General features: G+C 32.4%; 2 protein-coding genes across 2 annotated transcripts in view; one reads left to right on the top strand and one right to left on the bottom strand.

Moving 5' to 3' along the window:
• LOC115448363 (potassium voltage-gated channel subfamily KQT member 5) overlaps window positions 1-17,083 on the top strand; it is a 63,510-nt gene extending 46,427 nt beyond the window's left edge. Inside the window, exons 11-15 of the mRNA XM_030175773.2 lie at window positions 331-458; window positions 4,388-4,484; window positions 4,567-4,871; window positions 6,251-6,357; window positions 8,695-17,083. Coding sequence (XP_030031633.1) covers window positions 331-458; window positions 4,388-4,484; window positions 4,567-4,871; window positions 6,251-6,357; window positions 8,695-8,957 — 900 coding nt within the window. The 3' untranslated portion in view covers window positions 8,958-17,083. The remainder of the gene's footprint in view (window positions 1-330; window positions 459-4,387; window positions 4,485-4,566; window positions 4,872-6,250; window positions 6,358-8,694) is intronic.
• Window positions 17,084-19,294: 2,211 nt separating this feature from the next.
• LOC115448358 (solute carrier family 12 member 8) lies at window positions 19,295-25,597 on the bottom strand. Its single transcript, XM_030175768.2, has 11 exons — window positions 25,143-25,597; window positions 24,732-24,912; window positions 24,311-24,456; window positions 23,864-24,098; window positions 23,216-23,426; window positions 22,711-22,945; window positions 22,107-22,300; window positions 21,617-21,716; window positions 21,385-21,528; window positions 20,777-20,955; window positions 19,295-20,365 (listed from the first exon to the last, which is right to left on the bottom strand). Exons 1-11 carry the CDS (start codon window positions 25,329-25,331, stop codon window positions 20,203-20,205), a joined length of 1,977 nt encoding a protein of 658 aa, XP_030031628.1. The 5' UTR covers window positions 25,332-25,597; the 3' UTR covers window positions 19,295-20,202.
• Window positions 25,598-26,315: the final 718 nt, after the last annotated feature.

The following is a 26,315-nucleotide window of genomic DNA, read 5'->3' as shown; positions in this document are numbered from 1 at the left end:
CCTATATAGTATATACCTACTAGCATAGACAACAACATATCTAATACTTTTAGTAATTTGTTCCACACCTTTATTAGCAGATGGCATGTGACTCTCCATTTTGAACACCGAATACAAAACATTTACATAAGATGAATGAATCGTTTTATTCTCGGTATAACAATACTAAACCTAAACAACATAGACCAAACCATAAATACTCGTATTAGCATAATACATATATTATAGGTGATAAGTATAAACTAAAAACATGCTCGCTTACCTACCATACAAATATAATGGTGAATTATGACAACTAGCCATCAGGACATGTGTTTTGTTTTCGTGTAGCTCAAGTATTTTGTCGCACGCAAGAGATTTAGAGAAGCTTTGAAACCTTACGACGTGAAAGACGTGATAGAACAATACTCTTCGGGGCACGCTGATCTGCTAAATCGAACCAAGAATTTACAGTACAGGTGAGATGAGAGCGCGTCTGTCCAGCCCTGTACTCTGCACCGATATAGCCTGCAGCTGTTTCATTTATCATTCATGTCCAGAAAATTCACCATCCTTCGAAATTTTGTCGTTCTGGTATCTATAGCATCAGATTTTCGTAACTAACATGTACCTATAAATGTATAATTATATTAGCTAAAAGTTAAAATGGCGGTAGTATTAATAAATATTACAATGGGAATATTTAGACCCATATCGTGATTCCCAACCTAGGTGTAAACCTAGGTGTAATCGTGACTCCCAACCTAGGTGTAAACTTTTTAACTTATTAGATTTATAATCACTTTGCTTTTAGATTGCGAACAAACAAATAGCTATTAAGTCTTAGATAGACATTACTGCCGGTTACATACTAAGTACATACACAGTCATACTACGTCAAAACAAATCATATCACAGTATCAAATGACAAAACCTCATAACATTATAACCCTTAATATTATTATATTGCTAACATGAAAGTATTTTTAACAAAATAATATTATGTAAATATATTTATCAAGAAATATATAGTAATAATATAACATTTAGGCAACATAATTATTTTCTCTCGAAGGAGTACGTTGTGCACTTTGGGTAGGTACTAGGGCATGCAATCTGATAATCGATAATTTATCGGTTATCGGGCCATTTAAGAGGAACGATAAATATCGGAAAAAAATCCGATAAATATCGATTATCGATAATTATCGGAAAAAATCCTGTGATGCCTCTATTACACTAATTTCGAATAATGTACCGAATAACTTGGCTAGTAAATATAGTTCTATGAATTATGAGAAATTAATACACTCGAATAAGCCGTTTTTATACACTTGTATAATGATGATTATTCGTCTGTACTCAATATTTAACTTCGATGTAGGTTGTTAGTCGTAATGTAGAATTACTTTACAGAGTCAATATAGTCAATAGTCAAAAGGGTGATTTTATTTGAAATACAATCGTTGATTTAAAAAAATGTAATATTATTATTTTTTTGTCAATATATTATATACTGCTCAAAACAATTAGGGAATTGGTTGGAGTCGTTGGTCTCATTTCTATATGAGGTTCCAAGGACCTAGTAGAGTTCAATGCCAAGAAAACGCAGGTGTGTGCGATCACGTGCAAAAGATTCCCGTTTTCTTCTTCCCCAATCTCAGGGTATTTCACTCTCATTGCGGAATGGCCCGCGTATCCTCGGTGAGGATATCCGATGTGATCTGAATCCAAGTGCATCGGTCTTTCACGCTCGATTAACAGTATCGTGAATTCGCGATTATGAAATACTGCTCGCACCTTAGGGACGGTTACGCCCATTATTCGCTCGATGCCTTACATGGATTGCAGCAGTAGACCATTTGCATAATGAATGGTATAGACGCGACGAGCAACTAGGAATCGCTGCAGTTGCGAAGAGATGTCGCTTCTCTGAGCGCGTTTCACCAACTGTATCGTGGCGAATCATCTGACCAATTATTCAATTTGAAAATCCTCTCCTTTAGAACTTCCCCAGCAGAAATACGCGTACTGGCATGCGGAGCTACAGCTTGATGCATCACGACCCGAACGCATAGTTTACCAAAACTTTTCTTTGCCGCAAAATCAGATTTGGAATAGTTTGGATGGGCACGTGTTCCATTCTTCCTATAATTTTGAGTCCTTCTGCCGTAGCGTGAAGAAGCATTTTAGTAGGCCAAAATGATTGTATCAAATGGTATGAGATAGCCATTTGTTGCCATTCCATACTTTATCTGGACGGCATCGCGCTTGCCATCATTTGCAGTGCAGTCGCTTTGCCGTGCCAGAATAAAAAACAAAAAGGTGTTTATACTCTGTTGGCTATTTAATTGAGAACTACTAATAAAAATGCCATCGTCCTTTTCTTTTTTAATAATTCTACATTGTTTATTGGTCACTCAGTTTAAAAAAAAAGTTAATTTTACTTTAAAGTATTATTTGTCCGATTGCTTTGAGCAGCATATAACCTAAATTATACGTTTGGCTAAAGTAAAGCGAAAAAAAACAAGATATTTATTTTATTTTAAAAACCGATAATTATCGGTTTTTATCGGAAAATAAAAACGATAATTTTTTATCAATTATTGGAATATTCAGATAATTGTATGCCCTAGTAGGTACTGGGTGCTCAATAAGCAATAGCTTCTTGCCTTAGCGGGCATTACAATGAAGAGTACTGAAATAATTTACGAACAGTATAATAATTAATTAGACACAAACTTATTTGCGGCGATAGCCTAGTTGGGTGTGGAACGGACTGCCGAGACGAATGTCCGCAGGTTCAAATCCCAAGGGCACACACCTCTGACTTTTCTAAAAAATCATGTGTGTATTCTTTGTGAATTTATCGTTCGCTTTAACGGTGAAGGAAAACATCGTGAGGAAACCTGCACATCTTAGAAGTTCTCTATAGGAATTTCAAAGGTGTGTGAAGTCTACCAATCCGCACTAGGCCAGCGTGGTGGACTAAGGCCTAATCCCTCTCAGTTGTAGAGGAGGCCCGTGCTCAGCAGTGGGCAAGTATATAATACAGGGCTGATATTATTATTATTATTAAATTTATTTGCATTTTCTAGTTAAATTTCTTTGGTTAGAATTTTGAAATTTGAGAAGAATAAATATAGTACTTACATTTTGTTCAGAATTTCATAGCTTTTAATGGAATACCTTATTAGTAAGGAATAAATTTAAAAAAATACTATTTAACCGATTCGAAATATTTAGTTTAATCATATACTTACCTACTAACACAAACATCGGCTTTATATTATTGCTTTACCCGTCATATCTTATTCCACGAAGGTACCTTATCCTTATAAAAATTTCGTTGTGTAACCTCGTACTTGCACTAGTGCCGTAATATGCATGCAACAAATTAACCCTCCTCCTGCAAATATAATATCGCTTGGCAAGCACAGTGTTTATCTATGCATGACACCAAAATTGTCGGCATAATATAAGCGCCGCGATTAGATGACGTTAATAGCAATCAAAGTATTACGTCAGGGATGGGCCTCAGGTACGTGCTACAGATTAATCTTTGAGTAACTGATTTTTGTAACTATTTGTACAAAAGCTTAATGCCTTTAGAGTTTAGGATAATATATTAGATCCTTTTTATTAATGTGTTCATTACCTGTATATATATTTTCTAGTGTGCAATAGTGTACTTTACAATATAATAATTGTGTGTATGTAACGAGTGAAAGCTATTTGCATGTGTAAGTTTTTAGAAATGTTAAATTTATTAACAAAGCATGTTGGGAAAGAGATTATAGTCTTGATATTACGCTCTATTTATTTATACATAAAGCTACGCGATCTAACTGGCAATACTGCGATACGAAAAGCCGCCCCAGCGCCGTACGGGAAGCGCATCAAAATTCATGATTACCAGCTTCATTTAAGGTGCTCCACCCGTGTTGAAATAAGGCCTCTCTGATTTTAAAACCATGAAATGCCTGACTCTGTAGGATTATATGGAGTTTAATTACGCCATTTAGTGGGGATTTATATATAATTACTAGATAGTATATGATGTACTTAGTTCAGTTTGCAGTCTGAATTGTAAGTATAAAATATGTGATAAATGGCCGCCTATGTCTGTAATGCTTAGTTCACATTTTTATTATGTACTTAATTCTTGGTAAGTATATTGTGTCCATGTATTAGCTATATGTATGTTTATGTTTCAGTTTATCATATAGGAGATATTTATTTATAAATTTTCAATGGAAATCTACAATTTCTGAAAATTGTCCCAGAATAATGTCCGGTCACGACTCTACAAAAAGTTTATTGTTGATGTGAAACCATAATTTTATTATACACCATATAAACCTCTAAACTAAACTATATAATAATTGTTATTTCATTATGTTAACAGATTAGATCAAATACTTGGCAAACAAGGATCGAAGGCTAAAGATGTCTACGCGTCCAAAATTAGCCTAGCTTCCAGAGTAGTTAAGATTGAAAGACAAGTAACTATTTTCATATATTAATATTTTATGTTTAGGATCAGCTATATCCAATAGTTGCGTTAATTTTGTGTTTCTCTTTTAGGTAGATGACATAGAAAGTAAATTGGATCATTTATTAGAAATGTATGAAGAAGACAGACGAGCCGCAAGGAGGATAGCTAGTGGTAGCAATGGCGGCGAAAGTGGGGCGCCGCCTGAGTCGGCGCTGTCAGTGCGGATACGACCAGCGCTGACGGAGAAGCAGTGTTCCGAGCCGAACTCTCCCGTGTCGCGGACGTTTGAGCAGCCAGCTCAGGTGCCCGCCGCTGCGCCGCCTCTCAAAAGACCTATGAATAGGGGCTACTCCGACTTAGGAACTAGATTTATGCGAAAAAAAGTTATAGTAAAGTAAGTGGATGAATGCATTTTTAATAAGTAGTGTTGAGACTTTGGAATTGTTACGCACCTTTCTAATAGAATAGAGATACCTACTTGATTTATATAGGTTTGTCTAAAAAAATGCTACAACCTCGATAAAGCCCACGTAGAATGTTAGGTCCACGGAGTGACTCCACCACTAATAAAAAAAAAACAACTCTCGCTAGGGAATTTCTTACCTATCATTGCAAATGATACACGCACTTTACAGTTTTATGTAAATACTGCGTTGGTTTGAATGCACTTTACCTGTTAGATATGACTGGATTATGGGTCTTAAAACTTCTTAAACTTTTCAAAGGGTTTAAGGTTGGATTATTGCCTTACATATTATCTTTATATTCTTTATGTAATTTATTATTATTATAATTAAATATCATTGTCTAAAATAGTGTGGAATATTAGTGCGTAGGTGATGAAGTCTTTTTTTCTAAGTATTTAAACTGTCTACGGTCAGGCATGCATATCGACATTCTAAATAGCATATTAAAAAGCTGAGATCGCCTCATCGCGTCGGCGCGGCGCCGCAGCGTCTCGACAAGCACGTTGTTTTGGATTAGCTTTGCTCGTGTCTCCGCTCGCAGATTAGTTTCTTCTTGGGATAAAAATTGACCTATAGAACCTTTAATAAAATATGCCAGATATGGAAATTGTTGTGCATTTACAAATAGTATAGAAAATACGCAATCATTAAACATAATGTTTTCTTAATCGTTGATTCGTGGTAGTATCTTTTTGGTATTTTTTTAAGCTATTAATTAAGGTAGAGGTTTTATTGTCCCGGTTCTGCTGACTTTTAAATACTTATTCAATTCCTCTTCTAATTAGTTTAGAAATGATCTCTATTCTAGGACAGATTTTTTACTCATTATATAAAAGTTTTTCATAGAATAATATACAATAACAAATCAAAAATCACAGTCGTATGAATAAAGTTGTTCGATGGTCTTAGTTTTATATTCAGTAATGTTATCACTTCTTTAATAGATAACTTTTATCTGGCGATTTGAAAATCACGCTTATATATGAACACTTAGTGTCCCGTAGTATATGAACACCGGACGCATGAATAGTCAAATGAACATTTCGAACTAAACATTCAACTATGATGCAGAACGGGATTAATAAATTATAATATGTACTATATGACTTTAACGATTAATAGCGAACATAGTACTGGCGGTACCACGTTTATGTGCATACTGATTAGCCCTTTTGAACCACAGTGTCTGTAAAAGAAAATGCTATACTTAGTTCTGTGTGTGCCTAACATATAAATCAGGTTGAAATACTTGATATCATGTATATGTTGGCATAGAGGAGTAAGGGAACTGAATATAAATTTTCAGAACATCATCAAGTCGCAACGGTGATTCCCCTAGAGACGACGAAGTAGTGATCGTAGTTCCGAGCAACCGGGAGGACACGCCGCCCCGCCTCGTCACAGACAGCTCAGGTACGTTATCTATATGAACTGTTCACACCCACACGCTTACGTTTGTGGCTTACGTAAATTCACTGAAATTCGCTTTACATGTCTCATTAACCGATCTATAATTGTTTTAAACGAAAAGTTATAGTATAGAAACTCTTGTTAATTACGTATGGATATTGCTGGAACGCTACGGGGGAGGTTCCTATTATTGACATTAATAGTTACATACATGATGATTACATTTTCACTCGTCTCGCGTAATAGTACGAACGTAGGTACTTGGCTCATTCGAATGCTAATTTAACCCATCATTGCCATAGGTATAAATATGCGAATATTACAAAATTGCAGCATCTTATGAAGACTATTCGTCGTCGACCTCTCTCTGACCGAGACCTTGGGAGAGCCCCATAGTATTCGGCCGTCGCCGGCTGCGTGAGTCCGATACCTATCTAAAGCAACCCCTATCGATGTGTGGAATGTGTACCTACCATATATTATAGTGTCTCTGTGCCCTCCTCAGTCCTGCCTACTATTTGATCCTTCCTCAATGAATGTTCTTATGAAGGTGTTGTATTTAGATTTTCATCAGACACATTGTCTTTGTATTTTTCATATACCTGTTTATTACTTTGTTCTATTTGTGTATTTTTAGTTGTCGTATATTATTCAATTCAATCTATGTGTTAGTGTTGTTGTTACATTCATAAAGCAAGATTTTAATATTTTATTAAATAAAATATAAATGGAAGCTATCTCACGTCGCATACCGATTAACGCACACTAATTTGTACTCGAAAACGGAGGTAATCATTTCTCAATTTCTTGTACTAATTAGACAAGACATCGCTTTATTGGAGCTAGAATTTTTATAAGCATGTTTATGTGCTGTAGAATGTATTTACTGACAAATTACAACACATTTACAATTTCATATAGGTTTACTTTTATACAGCGGATTAAGGATGTACCTAATCTAGGTTTAATCGTTTTAAAAGCGGTAAGTTCTAATCGTGAAATCTAATAGTTCCCGTAGAATATTTTAATACTTTGGTATCTAAGTCAAATAAATTGTTTTACAGAAATTAATGTCCTAGTCAATATCGTAGTAAATGAAATAAACCAATAAATAATGTTACAGTTTAATAGGTAGTATTCAATATTACAAACAGGAAACGTTATTATATATCATCTTGATTTTATAAACACAGACATTTAATGGGCAATTCTTTGAGTCAGAAGTAACAATTACAATGCTGTAGATTCGTTAACTTTATAAAATATAATACAGAAATACTAATTACATTGTCTAGAAATAAATAGGAAAAAAAAATCTTTTAGAATATTGGAATGAAAATTTTATTTCTAAAAATACCGTCATCAAGTTAGTCATTCTACCTTTGAAGATGCAGAAATTATAGCAACAAGAAAGAGGAACTACTATAAGGAAGACACAGGATTTTCGATTCCTGTGTGTCGCGTTCTGATCAGCTTGTATTCGATGCTTCATTCGATTTTGTATGGGCGGATATAATTGTGTCGACTTGCGAGAGGTAATGATAACTTGTTAATCGACACTTTATCTGGATCCTATTCTTTTTATCATCAGGTGCAGTGTGGTCAGTATACAGGGTCATTTTGACATAGCATTACCAAATTAAACCACAAACTTATCTACTTGGAAATAACACTTTACAATAGGTTACTTAAGCCGTAGATGTAAGATAAAAAATGTAAGTTTGAAACAAAATAAATATTAATAAAAAGTAATTTTTATTTTACGCGCCCTAAAGCCACTATTACTACTCGGTGAAGGAAAACATCGTGAGGAAACCTGCATACCTCAGAAGTTCTCTATAGGAATTTCGAGGGTGTGTAATCTACCAATCCGCACTAGGCCAGCGTGGTGGACTAAGGCCTAACTCCTCTCAGTAGTCGAGGAAGCTCGTGTCCAACAGTGGGACAGTGTATAATACAGGGCTGATATTATATTATATTGCTAATTAATTTATGCCTCTTGAAATAAATGGAACGAAAGTGTTGATATTATAATTAACAAAAAAAAAACGCTCATAAAAGCTAGGTTTTGTTAAATTAATGTAAATAAATAGATATAATCTACCTACTTGATAGTATGTGATACATAAGCTTACGCTAACTGTTCAATGAATTGCCCTTATACACTTCTTATTCACGAATAAAATACAAAATTGTGTCATGAAATAAGCACAATATACTAATGAAAATTAAAAATTTCAACCATTACAACGTCGTCTTTTAGGTCTATTACAATCAATGGATGCGTCGTAATATACCAATTGAGAAAATATAAATAACAAACATGACCTGACATTTCAGAAGTGTGCGCGAGTTGCTCTGTTGAGATAGAAACAGAGGCAGAAGCAGGCGGGTCGCACTCCGGCAGCTCGGGCTCCGCGTCGTGGTGTGAGGGCGACGCGACCGAGGAGCGCGGCTACGGGTCTGGCGACTCGCTTGCCGAGGACACCGCGCTGCTGGGCGACGTCGCGCAGCCGCTGCACTCCATGCAACAGCCGCGCGTCGCGCGCATCCAACGCCGGGACGTTGCTGTCGACCTACACTTATTGCATCCTGACGTCTGAACGTGTGGTTCTCTATCCATTGCTTTATCGCAGTTACACATTGGCCGAATTTATAGCACGTAATATTAACTGGGTTGCATACTCCTTTCGACCAGCGCGAAGAACAAAGGGGAATGCAAAACGACTGTATCGGCGGTTATAAGTACCTAAAGGTGCTCACCACTGTCTGGTGATATGATCCGCACAATAATGCAGTATGGTAAGTGGTAATACTGGGTCACGGCGCTGTCCTTATTACCTTCTCAAAATATCTTAATACATAGGTGCTTAATTATGCTAAAAAGAGCAATGATAGTCTAGTGTGGTTAAGTAGATATGAGGTTGCAGTAAACTTACGCGACTACAATAAACAATACAACGAGTAGGAATTGTGTAGCATTAAAATGATCCCTTCCTCTCGTTTACTTATAAAGACTAAATAATATATAAACGCGTAAGTAAGTACCTAATACATATACAGGGTCTAACACAACCGATGGACCAGCCGAAGCAAATCTATAAAGTACCTCAATATTTATCCATTTAATCCGAACCTAATATTACGTATTTATGTTGTTATTTATAATATAATTATATAATAAGTCAAATTAATCTAGTCTAATCAAAGTCTAGTAGTTAGGTTATTAAGTTTCGTATCTACAACGACGGTTCTTTCCGAGAACATAATTGAAACTAGGATTTTCGAACAATTGTATTGTTGCAATCAGGGCTTTATGAAATTGGTACTTAAAACAATGTACATATTTGACATTAGAGAATTAACATTGGATATTTAATCCAGCTAGGCACTTGACACCGTGTTAAAAATTATATTAAAATGGATATGGTATATATTATTGAAAATTATGAATCAGTAAGAATAATCTGATGTACAAAAAGTTTTCGAATATGATTTAACATAGATATTATATACCTATAACACGGAACACCCGCATCAACATCTATTCTACAGTCACAAATGTTATTGAGAACCAAAAGAAATCACCGATCTTGGAAGGTGTTAATTTTCTTAATAGCCTCTTCGTACGGAGTAAGCTTTAAAGCTCGCATTTATTATAATAAGTATGGATATTCCATTGGGTTTTTTAATTTGCTTATCGTCATATCTTTCTGTATTATAAATTACTTTACGCAAAGAATTTCTGGAAATTAAGAAACTTTGAAAAGCGAGAAACAAGTTTAATTTTATTAAAAATGCAGTATTGTAGGATAATTATACTGTACATAAACCTATGCGAAGTTAATTATCGACCTCATTTGGAACGAATCACTAAATTGAAAGAAGGCCACCTTTATAAATGGTACCGATTATTACCTTTTCGCATATTCTCCATTTCGTTTAGCAAACTATAATTTTAACATAATGCTTTGCTGTAATTCTAGACAATTTAATCGATGAATGCTTTGGTTACTATACATTACGAACAACTTTTCATTAGTGATTCGATTATTATATTATATTCGAAGTCTTTTAAGGTACTTACAACAATTATTATGCTTGTTTTATAGGTATTTCAATAAAAGTATTAATAATCTAAATAAATATGTTTTAAAAACGGTGACAATTTAAAATTTATATTTAAACTAACAACCAATTATGTATCTAATTTTAAATGATTTCATTAGTCAGGATCCACAATCCTATAAAAAGGCGTTATAACATCGGTGATGATTTGGTTAAAATTCAGTCGTTTTTGAGCAAAACTTGGATCTAGAGGTAAATAATAAAATAATACATACAAATTACTATGGCGAAAGTACAAAATGAACAAGTCTTCTTACGACTGACGGAGTCAACACGAAGAACCAAAACTGTACACTTAATAATTGGAAAAGGAGAGCAAAAAGTGCGCGCTATGTTAGTCGAAATGACAAATATTAGGCTTCTAGGGTTAAAGATTAAATTCTTCATTAAAACGATAAATATCTTTAAATAGTTTATAGTATAATTTCCGTGAAAAGGTTCATGTAATGTACGTTTTCATGGAAGATGTACACAAAAGGATATGTGCAGAGCTCTTTTAAGTTCTGAAAAGATGGGTGGATTTTGGAATAAGTACCTCTACCAACCTGCTTCCCTTAGTCCACCAGTTGTGATTTAAAACACAAGCCCTATATATGTATTGAATACAAAATACCTTTTAGAAACTATTGTTAATACGCTTAAATAAAATTCACTACCTATTGCTTTGAAAGTAGGATATAAATTATTATAAAAATAGATCCTTTTTAAATAATATAAATCGTATTTATTATTATAAATTGTAAATATTTTAGACATAAGTTTTAAATTATTGTTTAGTTGTAAGAAATTATTATAAGCATCGAACCAAAACCGAAAGTCATTATTATGTACTTCGATATACAAGATAGATTACTTACTTTGTTTATGTAATAATAATACTAGCCCTGTATTATACTGCTTGGCAACTAAGAGGGTTTAGATGTTAGTCCATCACGCTGGCCTATTTGTTATCATAGCAATACTTTTCTTTCATAAAAATATTGTTATGTGAGCTTAAAAGACTTTTGTTAAAAAATTTAAAGATTTAAAATGAATACCAAATATCTTTTTGTTCCTTACAAATATATAATGAGAGGACCAAGTAGCTAGCCTGATGGCAGCGGCACGTTGGCCTATATTAACATAGGAGCTTCACTCTTTGAATTATAAAAAAATAAGAGAACCATTTGCGCTCTACAACCTGTGACATAATATAAATTAAACCTCAAATAGAATAATAATTATATTGACTTTTCATAATTTAAAACGAAAAATTGTAGTGCCTGCGAAATACTACTTAGTATCACAAACAGTATATAGATGTTCAATTCACTCGCGACTTACGCCTACAATAGCCCTGCCTACTAAATTAATTATCCATTACACGTGAGTGGTCTGGGTTTGGACGCATATTTAATTTGACTGCCAATATCATCCGATATGAAAATGTCAAGATTAATGATCTGTGGATAAGCTAGTTATCCTTCAGGGTTAAATACGTGAGCTTATATGGCATGTAAGAACATTAACACTGCTTCCATTAAGATAGCCTGTACTCAGAGCTTCGGTTGGCACTACGAATTACTTGTGTCAATAAGCGGCCTACTTATTTTACATTGATTGGAATGTTTGTTGTTTATGTTGTAATACTGAAATAATGACTCAAAGTTATCGCACGTAACAAATATTTCGGTAATTATTATTTAACTATAACCTATTTATAGGTGTCATAATATTAAATACTTAAAATGTGTTTGGATAATCAATAATTACCTACTATACTGCATGATAGAGTGTGGCATTCTATGAACACGACCGTCGATAATTATTACTTTATTATAAATAGGAAGTAGGTAATTCTTGATTTACTTATTCACATATTAGTTAGTTCAGTGGCGTAGCTAAATACGGTATATCTTACTTATATTATACTATAATATAAGTAAGATATAAGTATCTTCTATAATAGACAAACATTGCCTTAATTCAGACATTGATTCCAAATAAGTTTCCGATCTGATGGCATTCATAATAATTAACAGTAGTGGCAGTAGTCATGGGGTGACGCTAATGAAATATTACAAAGGTGACACCTATAAATTCTACGCTGCAGGTATCAGCTGTTACTAGCAACGCCACTGTTTGAGATTATTAGCAGATTTTTTTTAAATGCAGGATGTTTGGTTGAACAATGGAACATGGACATTGATGTGCGGTTTTCTACGTTTACCTTGTCACGAACAAACTACTTTTTGCAATGTCAATTGCAACACGACAAAACTGTATGTATTTCTTCTACATATTTTAAGAATGATAATTACATTAAGAATCGGTTGCAATAAGCACGCTTATCGCTTTCGTTCTCTTAAAGTGTTTATTGTTTGCGTATCAGTTTTCTATATTTTGATAAAGATATTTGTTTGCATACAAGTACATTTATGTCCATCCTAAGTAAATAGCTTATATAAACTAAGAACATACAATGTAATAACATGCTAGTCCATTGTTCAACCCACCACTCCATTTATTGTTATTGCTATAACATATTTTTAATGAAGATTAGGGAATCACTACGAACAATTTACCTGAATATTGTTTAAAAAAATACATAGGTACAATAGGTGCTAAAATAATTATAATAGGTACAAGATATTGCCCTGGGGGGACCAAACATACAATTTTTTTTTCGCATATTAATTGGTTTAAATTAGGTACTTACATGTTACATAATAATATAATAATATGATCAAGGCATATTTTTAAGTCCCAAAATAAGAAGATATACTACTATACTAGTAATTTACCTTAAACGTCATCTGTTGTTTCAAAGTAGATATTTGTAATCGCACGAATTATAATTTATATAATTATAATTTATATAATAATTTTACCGTCATTATCCAATTTGTTAAAGCGTACCCAATTCTTGATAATTGTGTTATAGAGTATTCTTACCTCGTAATATCAAAAGTTAATAAATTGAAAGTTTAATAATTTTTGACTTACTCAACAATAAAATGCAAAGTCCGGTGGAATCGTTATAACTTCAAGAAATGTATAAATTTATGAACGTCGATCAACATAATTATAATTATTAAATGATAATCTTGTCAAATTCATAAAGTAATTTACAATACGTTTTAATGACTACTTACAAATAGCTAGAAACGAAGGGGGCAAAGATTTACCCTCTTATTTAAGTATAAACAGTTTTTTTAAGTCATTTTAATTTATTTTTATGAGCCATTGCGCCGGTTAACGACTTATTAATTTAATTGTTAACTTTAGACACTTCAAAACATAAGTATATTTGCGACCATACAGATTGGTCCTAAATATAGTCTTACTGTGAAATAAAATCTAAAACTTCGCACTTCCATTCATAAATTATGAAAAAATAGTGGAAAAGTGCAATAATAGCCAAAATTAGATAACGATCACTTATTTCAGTTGATGACCACCGGTGAACACACCGGTGGTCATAGTTATAGAATTATTTTTTTATTTAAATGAAATGGAATTAATTATCGCATAATAATTAATACAAATAGTAAATTAGTCACCTGATAAGTAATACATTTTTTTTATTAAATTTGTTAGGGATCTTATGGTATAATCTTTTTTCGTTCTTAGTCTTGTTAGTTTATATCGCAAACTGCCATTAATTGTACTTCATGAACAAATACTTGCATAATTAAAGTAACTACACCTCATATAACATAACAACTTATAATAAGAAATATTTTTTTTTTTTAATTTTTAATAAGTTAACTTTTTATTTTTAAGACTTTTTTGTTTACACCTCTTAGTTAACATGTAAATTGGGCGCCTTTTTTATTTTAGATTAAGCGGTTGGTATAAAATTTAGTAAAATATACTTAATATTCGTCAACTACTTATTTAAATATTTATGGAGGACTCTTTATATGTATGTATAAAGTTATCTCTAATGAATGAAATCCATTCAGGCAAGTGGTCGCAAAATCGGCGTAATGACTCTACCAAGGTATTTTTATTTTGAATTTGTATCCTACTGCAGAAAGAGGGTAATGCTTTAGTAAAAAATCAAATTTATGACACGTTTATTAATAAGATGGAATATTATTATTTATTACCTACTTTAACAAAACGTAGGTAAGGTACCTTGTGTGCTGTACAATGTACTTTAAAAGTACATAGTATTCCTTAGTAATATTATTATTATGTTTGTGACATTCCTCGATCTTCTTAAGTTCTTCAATTTTATAGCTAGATTCCTCATAACATTATTATAGTGCATACGGAATTTGTACTACAACTGTACAATAATTAATGTGTCTAAACTCTAAACACAAGAAAAAAGATGTTATAAAAGTTACTTAGGTAAATAATCTTTAAGAATTAATTAAAAGTTTTCAAGTAACCCACACGTAAATGTTAAAAAATGACACAATCCATTATTTTGTTCAATTGTAGAATCTTCAATAATAAAAATTTGAACAGAATGAAAGCAGGGTAAATATTTGCCTGGAATCTAATAACTTAATGTCTATATAAGGTTTTTCATATTGGTATGTTATTTAATAATAAATTATTGTAAAACATTTCATCAAGCTAAAAAGCCACGATAACGGTAATTAGACGTAATTTTGTGTATCGAGTTTAATGACAATTTTAAATACATTAATCTGTTTATTAAATTTTACATACAATGGGACCTACTATTGCCTACTGTTATAGACATACGCTTATGTATTTCATACCTACTTACCTAAGTCAATTGAGTAAAATATATAATACTTTATAATTATAAGTTTTACCTTTACATGGTGTGTTGATAAGGCAAATGGTGTGTGCATACCAACAACTTATTTATTATCATGGTAATTCGACATCGTTTAGCATTTGTATATATTATGCAAAATCATCACAATCATTCGGGAAATATTCATTAATAATTTAATATTAAATTGAAACTTCAAAATATAATAAGTACCTATTATGCATAGGTATCTTTTATTAAATATGTTATGGACCAAATGGTTTATGAGCATTTTTCATAATGCCCAAGTAGTATAAAGATTCCTAGTTTATGGGGGCAATAAATATGATAATAACTAGGTATTGAATTATGCGTTGAAGTTCGTATACAAGGCGTTATGAATAATGTACCTGCCTATAGGAATGCACTTATGGGCACAATAATGAATAACTTGTTTTAATAAATAGATAGGTACCCTCTAATTAATCATATCGCCCTAGAGATTCAAACATCAAGATAGAACAAATATACATATAATATCTGTTTACGATCCCCTTAATGATGTATAATGAGTACTAAGATAAAAAATTGATGTTTCGTTTTTCATTGAATCTATGAATGACCATTACAATCAGTTAATTTACAATGAAGGAATTACGTTATTACTATAGATATAAAGACATACTTAATAGAAAAAACATGCCAGAAAATTGCATTTTTTATAAGCACAGGACTGGTAATTAACTCAAGTCAAATGAGGGATATCAAGAGAAAATACTAGTATAAGATCGCATAACTAAGTCTACAAAAAATTAAGAGATATGAACAGCCAGATGTCCCAAAAAATTATATTTGCAAATAAGTATTCGTTTCCAAGCTTTCAATTATTTTAAAGGTAATGTGTGTACGGTTTGATAGCCTGTCTATGTATAGAATGTCTTCTGCGTACTGTTAAATAAACATTTAATTTAAAAACCGTTTAATTCAATAAACGCTATATCCAATGGCAACCTTAATGATGCGAGGCCCTGGGCGGAAGTAAAATAGAGTGCCCTAATTTCAAAAAAATCCTTGGTAAAGGTGCTTGCACACGTCTCTGTTGCTGTTATAGTAAAAAAAACTCATCATCAGGATATTCGATTTATTACCATTTGGAGTGTTGGTTCTTTATAAGTACATAGAAGTATATACTTAAACCAAGACATACCGAAGCAGTTACACGATTGGTTCATAGATTAATATATACAGTTTTACTCAATGTTTTACCCCAGTAGATTTAAGGATTTAGATACGCCTCATTTTCAAAAAAGGAGAAATTATTTTGAAATAAGTACAAATATTTTTTGCACTATTATGTAGATACCTACTTGTGCGAAATTGCGCTGTATATTTCTTTTAATTAAGGTTTTTAAATAATCTATGTTTTACGTATGTTTTTAATACAATATAAAGTTGTATCTTGATAATGTACCTATTATTTGTATTAATATTTAATACCTATACATACAACATATAGATAAATTGTAATTGAATATTACTCGAATGAAAACGAGAATTAAATAATAGCCATTCTGATCAAAATATATCAAACATTGACTCAAACAAATCAAGACGCACAAATTGAATGCGAGAATATTTTGGTGCATTAAATTTCCCGATGTCATTTATAATTTTAAGCATTAATTTCTATGAATGTAGTATTTAATAACAGTAGAAAAAAAACGCATTGTCCCTTCAGGCTTTTTGGCCCTCACAATTTATTATTAGGTACGACTAATTAACCCGTGGTAAGTGGGTATACATAGTTTTTCTAAAATATAACCAAATGCTTATGTACCTACTGCATACAAATACAATAAAGCGAGTGATCTAAATTTATTATTTCCTTGTTTCATTTAAAACTACATATAAATAATTATAATTCCAATATATAAAGTTGGCAACTCTCCCAATTTTTAATAACTCTATGAGTAAAACAGTAGGTAATTTAATAAAAACAGGAGCTTAAAGCTTTGTAGGCGCTCAGGATACCTATACATTTTTCTACAATAATAATTATGTCCAGCAGTGGACTGTAATAGTCTGATAATGATGATGACAATTAATGATCGCGGTTGATGTTCATGACATATACATACATGGATGGAGGCTGTATACGTTTCTTGGAACGAAAAATACAATATTATACTGAAAACCAGCGCTGCTCGGAACTACTGTCCCGGTCAGCACAAGCTGAGCCGCTTCCTTTTGTCTTTATTATAGTATAAGTAAGTATATGTATGTTATCATTTGTGTAAGAAGACAATAAACTGATTTATTATTATTATTATTAATATGATTTTGTTGGTATTTTGCCATGCAATTCTGTATAACAACATTACACAGTAACGCCTTTGGTGGGCTAAATAAGCAATTATATTTTACACATTGCCGAGACTTGCCAAGTGAAGGCCAAAATGTAGATAGCACATTTGTCTTATCTTGCCATCACTCGGTGTCGATTGACTCGTTGGCCGATTTAAGGTATCCGTGTATAGGACTTATCTGGAGTAGTTTGTCTCGTAGTTGGTTGCGTTGACTTGTCTTATTTATACACAATCAAACTAACAGCGCAATACGTGAGGGCAGCTCAACAAAACTCGTCTATATTGGTCGCTTGCATTGATATTCTTCAAACTCGCCAAATGTCTGAACGGTAGCAATCGTTTTGTATGAATTTGCCTACGCTGACGTTAGCCGAAGCTCGACTAACAATTATATACCGGGCACAAAATATCTAAGCCTGACCAGGTAAATAAAAACAATACGCCATGTTTTCGCCAAGTTCGTGCCGTCTCATGATGTAATAGGGATAGAGCCTATCGCTATTTCAAGCTGATGGTGAGTAGAATGGACTCAAATATCACTCTGCCCGACCCGAGATCTCAGAGCAGTGGTCGTAACGCGGACGCAATACAACAAAGCCAGCGAGCCAGTTACAACTGAGAACTCAAATTTTAAAACGAAAAAGAACATGTGGCTATGTTATGGTTATGTTTGTTAGGCTATATGATGTATTATTGTTTTGATATTTTTTTTTGTTTATTGCATAAAATATAAGTAATACTTATCACTTATTCCACGCTATAAGTACAAGATTGGCGCAATAAAATAAGCTATTAGTATTTTATGAATATCTTTATTTGACAAGATTATAAAATTGTTACCTAAAATTAGTACATATAATAAATAGTTTCATAATCTCGTAAATTAAATATAATAAAGAGCAAAAAATAGAGTTCACATTCATCATTTCAATAAAAAAATCAGTCATTTTTCATTTGCAACTAGTTTTTCATTATAACATGATGTAGTATGAATGTACGTTACGTATTGCTAGAGGTTTTATTTTTGTATTATTTTAGCGTCTATCCCCCTTATTCATAGACGTTTTTTATCTAACGACCGAGTAAGGCTGTGATAACAAGTCTGTTTCTCAGTGCTGACGGCATGGCAGTCTTCGCAGTGCGTAGACGTAGGGCCGTTGTGATTGGCTAATATTGAAATACAACAATAATAACCAATCACAACGGCCCTATGTCCATTTCTCAGTGCCGTTGGGCACTGAGAAACAGGCTTGTTATCACAGCTTTACTTCGTCCTTAGATAAAAAACGTTTATGAATAAGGGGGTAAGTATTTAAAAAGTATTTTTGCCTTACAAGCATTATTTATAGTTGCTAAATATTTTTATAAGCGAAGCCTGACGGTCGACCAATTAGAGGCATACTATTTTTTTAAAAGTTCCAGCTTAGTATTATAGAAGCAATATCTTAAATAATTAATTCCAGAATAAATTTTACCTAAAATAAATCTTTATAATTATTATTTACGAAATCTTTTTTGATACTTATTTATTACTTATGAAAGTATTAGGACATTATAATTAATGTTATTATTGTATGGGCACCTACTTATTTGATTTAAATACTATTTTCGTTGAAATTGTGTTTTCAATTCAAGTATTCCGTGAGATCTGGATAAAATATTAACACAATATAAAATATTTATAGATACGCCGAATGGTCTGTACTTTAAATTAACAAAACAATACTTTTTGCTGTCTGAAATTTGTATAATGATCTAAATGGGGAAGATCTAGAAATATCTACATGTTACAGAAGAAATACCGTTTTTTATGGTTTACTTGAAAAAACAGAAATGAAAAGTAAAGGAATGAGAAAATCAAATCTTAAAAATAATTTTGGAATGATTTTTACAGATAATGCATTTTTTTAAATATAGGACTTCCAAGATTTAATCATTTATTGCCGTCCTTAAGCACCTACGTAGTCAAATATTTTTTCCATTAAAATAAACATTTTCCGGATTTTATTGCGGATTTTTATACTATAATCTTCATAGTCAGAGACCATGAAGGTTGCAGTCTTCGAAAAGTTGGGAGAAAATTATACTATTAAAACCGCAATAAAATCCAGAAAAATAGTTTTATTTCAATAGTTTAACATCCGCGTAAATATAAGAAATCATTAAATATTTTTGTCGTCAAATTGTACATTAATATAATTAAATTAAAAAATTTGCTCTTGCACATAAAAACGTTAAAAGTTTAAATCTTTATGCCAAGGAAAAATTTATAAACTTTAAAGGCAATTTATAGTTTCCGAGTTGAAAAAATGTAGAAAATGTAATGTTTGACATTTTGCAAAAGTTTTTAGCTTTCGAGAGAATCGAAACAAAAGATACTATAGCCAATCAGAGTGGTAAAAAAAAAATACACCCAAGATACAAGAATGTCTAAAGTTTGGCAAAAAACATCTATATTTTCTAAAAATGTGCTATCATTGAGTGCTTGTGATTTTTTTTACTTCAGTTCTACTTTAAGTTGTTATAAATATCGGCGCGTATATAACATGTCGTAGGTTCCAGAATACTGTTCAGTGTAGAGTCTACACTGTACACTGTCAGAAGAGCAGCTAACAAAATGTAAATCTGGTGTAATTAGCTGGTAACATTGACAAGATGGCTTTGCAGTGCTGTGGATTGGTGGTACCGGCGGCGGGAGGCGAAGTCTTCGTTGTCGTCGTTCAGCCTTTCTTGCTCAAGGCTAATGTCGGCATGTACCGGCGTCACAACAAGTTGTTCATATTCCAGCTGACGTTTTCTACAAATTATAATCATTAGTAAGCAGTGCTTTTACACTCAGCAATAGTTTTACACTACAAGTCGATGTACGTGCTGTTCGTAACGCTCTATTTAGCATTAAAATTATAATTTTTTTCATCTGCGTTGACTGTTGACTATATTTGGTACTACATAATAGTCGAAAAATAGAGATACTATGCAGGCAAAAAAACAAACGAAAAATGCATAAATTTGTATAAGACAATAGTGTTGTAGTATTACTTTATTTTTCGTATTTAGATAAGTCTAAAGCTCAAAATAAGACACATTAAAAATGTAAACTATTGTCAAAGTGGTAGAAACAAATTTTAAGTAAAGAATATGTAAATCAAAAGCAAAATTAACACCAATTAGGACAGCAAATAAAAAAAAATTGACAGTATATACATACCCAATCGCTTGCAGGAATGAAATTTTTAACCAGTGGAAGAACCGGAACTCGGACGCGCGTCCTGGTTTCACGGCAGGGTTGGCCGCGCCGATGTACAGCCACACCAGCCACACGATAGTCAAACAGCCTAGGGCATACGCCCAGTGTACGAGGAACATTAACAGCAATTTTATTGCTACCTGTAAATAAAATATATGATATAATGCGCAACGCGTTTGCAATTTATTCAAAAATTATTAATTATAAAGAGAAATATGAAGCACAGAACCTGTGTATAAGCCGCACACACTCAGAGACACATACGTACACAAAGGCGCTTATGCGCATGCTCCGGCAAACAGGAAGGTAGAAACATATTACTTACAATTTATATTATGTATAAATATAATAACATCGTTTTGAATTGAAAATCTGGTTTGGGCGAGTGGCGCCAACGAACATTTGAGTAAACAGACAAAAAAATTTTAGAAGTTGGTTTATGTTTTATTATCGCTACTCAATACATCTTCCAGGTTTTTTGTGAAAAAATATTGAATGTACAGACACACAATATGTACGATTTTGTCATACTTATGAACACATTTCTATAGATTTAATGATTTACTTACACCAATTAACGAAAGCCATCTATTGCACAAATGTGAATACCAATTCTTATTTTTTGAATGCACATTAGTTTCTGGCCGACTAACATCCCCATTTGACATTCTACCATTCATTATTGCAGAATCTGTTGGAGAGGGTGTAAAGTCCTGCAATGAAATTGAGTTAAAATTATGATAATAAACAATGTAAGATAATTGTAGCATTACAATAGTATTTTCAATTTAATGAACATACACCAACAGTCTTGTGTCTGATCCTTTCTGGAAACAATAAGTCGAGGTCACTGCCTGTGGCACCGTAAACTTGAGTATCACGTTGAGAGTGGCCTTGAAACCTATAAGAGATATCCAAATTATAACATTTAAATGGAATTAAAACTTGGTTTTAAAAACAAATTTCAAGTTATTTGCAAAATAGGTCATATAATTTACGACGGTAACTGTACTATATTCACAGAAGGAATAAAGTTAACAATTTTAATTCAAATATACACTTTAAATTTATAAAAAAACAACTATAGTAATAGTATTTTTTTTAAATTAATAAATTAGATTTTTATTTTGTTGTGAATTGTTCCTTCCCTGATCATGTTACAGTATTGTTAAGTGATAATTGTGACATGCGACAACACTTCAATATTCTATTGGCGATGGTGTATCATAAAATATACTGCATCATTTGGACTGATTAAAAAAATAGATATGAGAAATAAAAAAAAACATACCTCATTTCCCGTTTGTGTTGCAAATCAAAGGTTTGAGCAAGAGCAAAATAAGAATAATCAATGCTAGCGTATGTGATGAGGAATGGCATGGTAACTATTGGCGCTAATTTGTTTATGTCTCCAATTATAATGAACGTCACTGTGACAATAGCCACTACTACCATTGAATAAATTGGTACCTTATTAGGCCCTCTCTGAAAAATGGAATGAATATTTATATTTTTAAATAATTATTTTAATTAATGAATATGATTATTGATTATAGAAAAAATAATAAAAGAAAGCTAAATTAAGAAACATAAATTGAAGATTGAAACATCTTCAACCATAAAATAAGAATAAATAATATTATTATTCTTTTTTTTTTATAAGATTTTAACATTTATACTATGGTTATAAGCTATCATAATATAATTATTATTCTTAAATATTTCATGTATTTTTAAATATTTTAATAAAACTCAAAGCATGTGTGTACTTCACTTCTTACATTAGTGTTATGCTACTTGGCAGAAATAAGGTCACATGCTGTTTAATGGTTACCATAACTTGGACTCTTTATATTTCGATCATGAACATGCAAAAGGAGAATAATGGAACTTACTCCATGTCCGAGTATTTCTAATCCTGGGATGACCTTCTCATTTGCAATACTTTGCAGCACCCGCGGTGTACCATACATGGCACCGAGACATGAACTCATAGAGCTAACATACAAGCCCGCTAATAATAGAACTGTTACAGCCGATATATCCGCTGTTATAGAGAAGTTCTTCAATAAAGCCTCTCTCGTTACAGTTGCTGCTAATGTTATTATAAACATTAAGTATAAAAATGTCCTGAAATATACATATGTTAAATGGTCAGAGAAAAGTGTGAAGTACACAAAAACAAAACAGCAAAAATTTTCATTGAATGACATTCATATTCATTTGATAAAAATAACAGAAAATTTAATAAGATAATTGAAAGAGTTGTTGTACAAGAGTGTAAAAAATTACTGTAAATTTTGTAAGTCGAAGACGTTGCTCACTCACGGCGCGTCCGCTGCAATTTCTCGCGTATTTAGCAATTGCGATGAGATAATTAAACTATGGAATAAATCTTACCCAGTGCCTATAGCTGCCAAAGAACCACTAGGAATATTGACAGAGGGGTTTTTCAAATCTCCGCTCATGTTGATGCCTGCCAATATACCAGTAATTGTGGGGAAGAACACACCAAAACATTTAAACCATGTGTAATTATCTGTATAATCTGACCATGTGTTGTTTGTTATTGTAGTGGCATTCCAGCCAGTAAACTGTCCTTGAATACTGCCTGCAAAATACGTTTGTTATTTGTCAGATTGTGATTGTAATTATTGTTGTATATTGTAGTCTGGATTGAAACAGTTTTATTTTCAATGAACACAATATACTCCAACGGCAAACAAAGAAGATTTTATAAAATCTTTGAAAAAATTATTATATAAATAAAATTTATAAATGTATTATAGCTACATATATACTATTATATAAAGCTGAAGAGGTTGATTGTTTGTTTGTTTAATCTCAGGTACCGGTCCAAACTGATAAAACTACCCAACATATTAAGATGAAATTTGGTATGGAGACAGTTTGAGACCCTGGGAAGAACATAGGCTCCCGGGAAACTACTACTTTTATAACGGAAAACTTTAGCCTGAAAAACTTTATAACGCGGGCAGAGTCACGGGCAAAAGCTAGTTATAAATAAACCAATAAGGTAAGTCATACCTGGGATAGTAGTAAGTGATCCAAGAAAGAAGTCAAAAGCTGCCATCAGTATAATAACAAGTAGAAGAAATTGTAGTTTTATGACCCATTTGACTCCAGCAACATTAATTGTACCAAGTAATAGGACTGCCGCTACGGCAAAACCTCTTGGTGCAAATGCATTGGTAGGGCTTGCACTCACCAAGTCTGCCATTGATTCACCAAAACCAAATACATTTAGTGCACAACCAACTGCCTAGAAATAAATGAAAATATTATTACTAGTAAAATAAACAAAGTATTAGTATCCATTCGTTTTTTATTTTATGAAAAAAGACACTTCTTAATAAGGGAAATGGTAACTATTTATCAGAGAAAACTTTAACAAGTTGCTTTGGTCCTGAAATTAAGGGGATTAAAGCTTGGTTGATTAAAAAAAAAATTGCTATAAAAATATAAATGTGTCACCTGTCCAAAACAATAGATGATACCAAGTGCACCACCCATTCTTGATCCAAGTGTGTGTGCTATTAGAAAATAAACTCCTCCACTTTCTATCCTGCATCTTTCACATATTCCTACTGCTGATAGAACCGAGATCAATGCCACAAAAACTAAAAAAGAAATAACTACAGATAAAGAAAAAAGGTACACAAAGAATAATATTAATAAAGAATATAGATATACCATCGCTAGTTATTTTGTCAAAACAAGTTGTGTATTTACTTTCGCAGTAAAATATGTATACCTTGTGTTAAAATTGTGCTAGCAATAAATCTTTCTTTCTGATTACCTTTTACCATTTTCTTTCTGTGACATTTTTACATGTTAAAGAAAAATACAATATAGATAAACATTATACTGGTTTTTTAATCAAGTGATATATTACCTGTAAAAATGACTATGGTAATGGCAGCAACTAAGCCAGCTTGCCCTACCATCCAACCAGATCGTAGAAAAACAATAACACCAAATATGTTAATAAGACATGATGTAAACACTCCATCCCATGTGCCAAAGAGTACTGGTTGTGATATGAAGAAATTTGACTTCCACCAGGGAACATCGCCCTGCAATGCATCAACATTGTTATGTGAGTCATGAATTATGAATATAATCATTACATCATTTTATTTAAGTTATAAATATAGCACTTGACATCTAACTAAAGTTGTTAAACCACTGGCTTGACATAACTATGTAGCAAATGTAAATGATATTTATTAGCCAAGACACAAAGGATTATCTTAAGTGTAGATGGTTATTTTAATATGAGCTTCATTTTAGAATTAGTTAATACCTGCATGTCCGCAAAAATCTCATTAGCCCCTGATGCTTGATGTCCTCCTGTGCCATATTGTGATTCGTTTCCTAAATCCACGAACCCTCCAGATTGTCTCCGCATACGAGCTCGGTCGTAACCGGCTTCATCGTTCCGAAAACTGTCTATATCTAAGTCACTTCTACGTGCACGATTATTTTGATCCATTATATGTAAGTGATGTATGAGGCGTTTAATTCATTATTTTAAACAAACATTGACGTCTTTACTTGGCGTAGACAAAAAGAATTCACTCATTTAAGTAAGACTTCTAAGTATTGCTATTTTATAAGAATAGAGACAAGACACGTTACTTGGGAATTCTTAGTGAAAATTTAAAACTGTAAAAAATAAAAATCCGTAGTATTGATTTATTTTGTCTCCTTCACACACGCAACAATAATAACGAGCGAAAAGAGCGTGTAGATTTAATAATGTTAGTAATATTATGTTTTTTAGATTTATCTTGGTCTTTGAAGTTTCAACTGTCAAACATGACATGTATGATCAATGTTGCCATATTTTGTTTTGACCCATTTGCCATTGGAATGTTAGCCGGCTAACATGACAGCTACATGACATTACGCGTGTCACAGAAAGACAACCTTATTATACAACAAATAATAAGGTTATATTCCTGTGACAAAATAACCTTATTTTGTAATAAATTTAATCCCCGCGACGCGCGTAATGTCTTGTAGCTGTCATGTTAGCCGGCTAACATTCCAATGGCAAAGGGGAATCCATGATTGCAAAAAAGTATTTTAAATCCTGGAACTGTAAGGAAATATGTGAATTAAAGCTAGTAGATGTGAAAAATAAACAGCCCGAATGGTGCAATCATGAAAAATAAGATAAGCTAAGATGATCTAAGATACATTTAAAAAAATTAAGAACGGCTAACCACTAAGTTATTTTAGATATAGACAAAGCAAAATAAAATACTTAAGGCGATACCTCAAGGTCCATTTTCATACATTTTGTTTCGGCTTTAATCTGGGTAACTAAACAAGTATTGGCAAGTAAAGAATTTAAATTCACGTCTAGTTAGTGATTAGTTCTCGCAGTTGAAAGAAAAACGTAAAAATAATTAATAATCATGGATATTTCGGCCTTTAAAATTTAATATGACGTGACGTGAATTTAAATTCT

Source organism: Manduca sexta, chromosome 25, assembly GCF_014839805.1.
Source record: "Manduca sexta isolate Smith_Timp_Sample1 chromosome 25, JHU_Msex_v1.0, whole genome shotgun sequence".
NCBI classification, from domain to species: domain Eukaryota; kingdom Metazoa; phylum Arthropoda; class Insecta; order Lepidoptera; family Sphingidae; genus Manduca; species Manduca sexta.
Note: the sequence above shows the minus strand (reverse complement) of the source record. Positions and strands in the feature narration are given on the sequence as shown.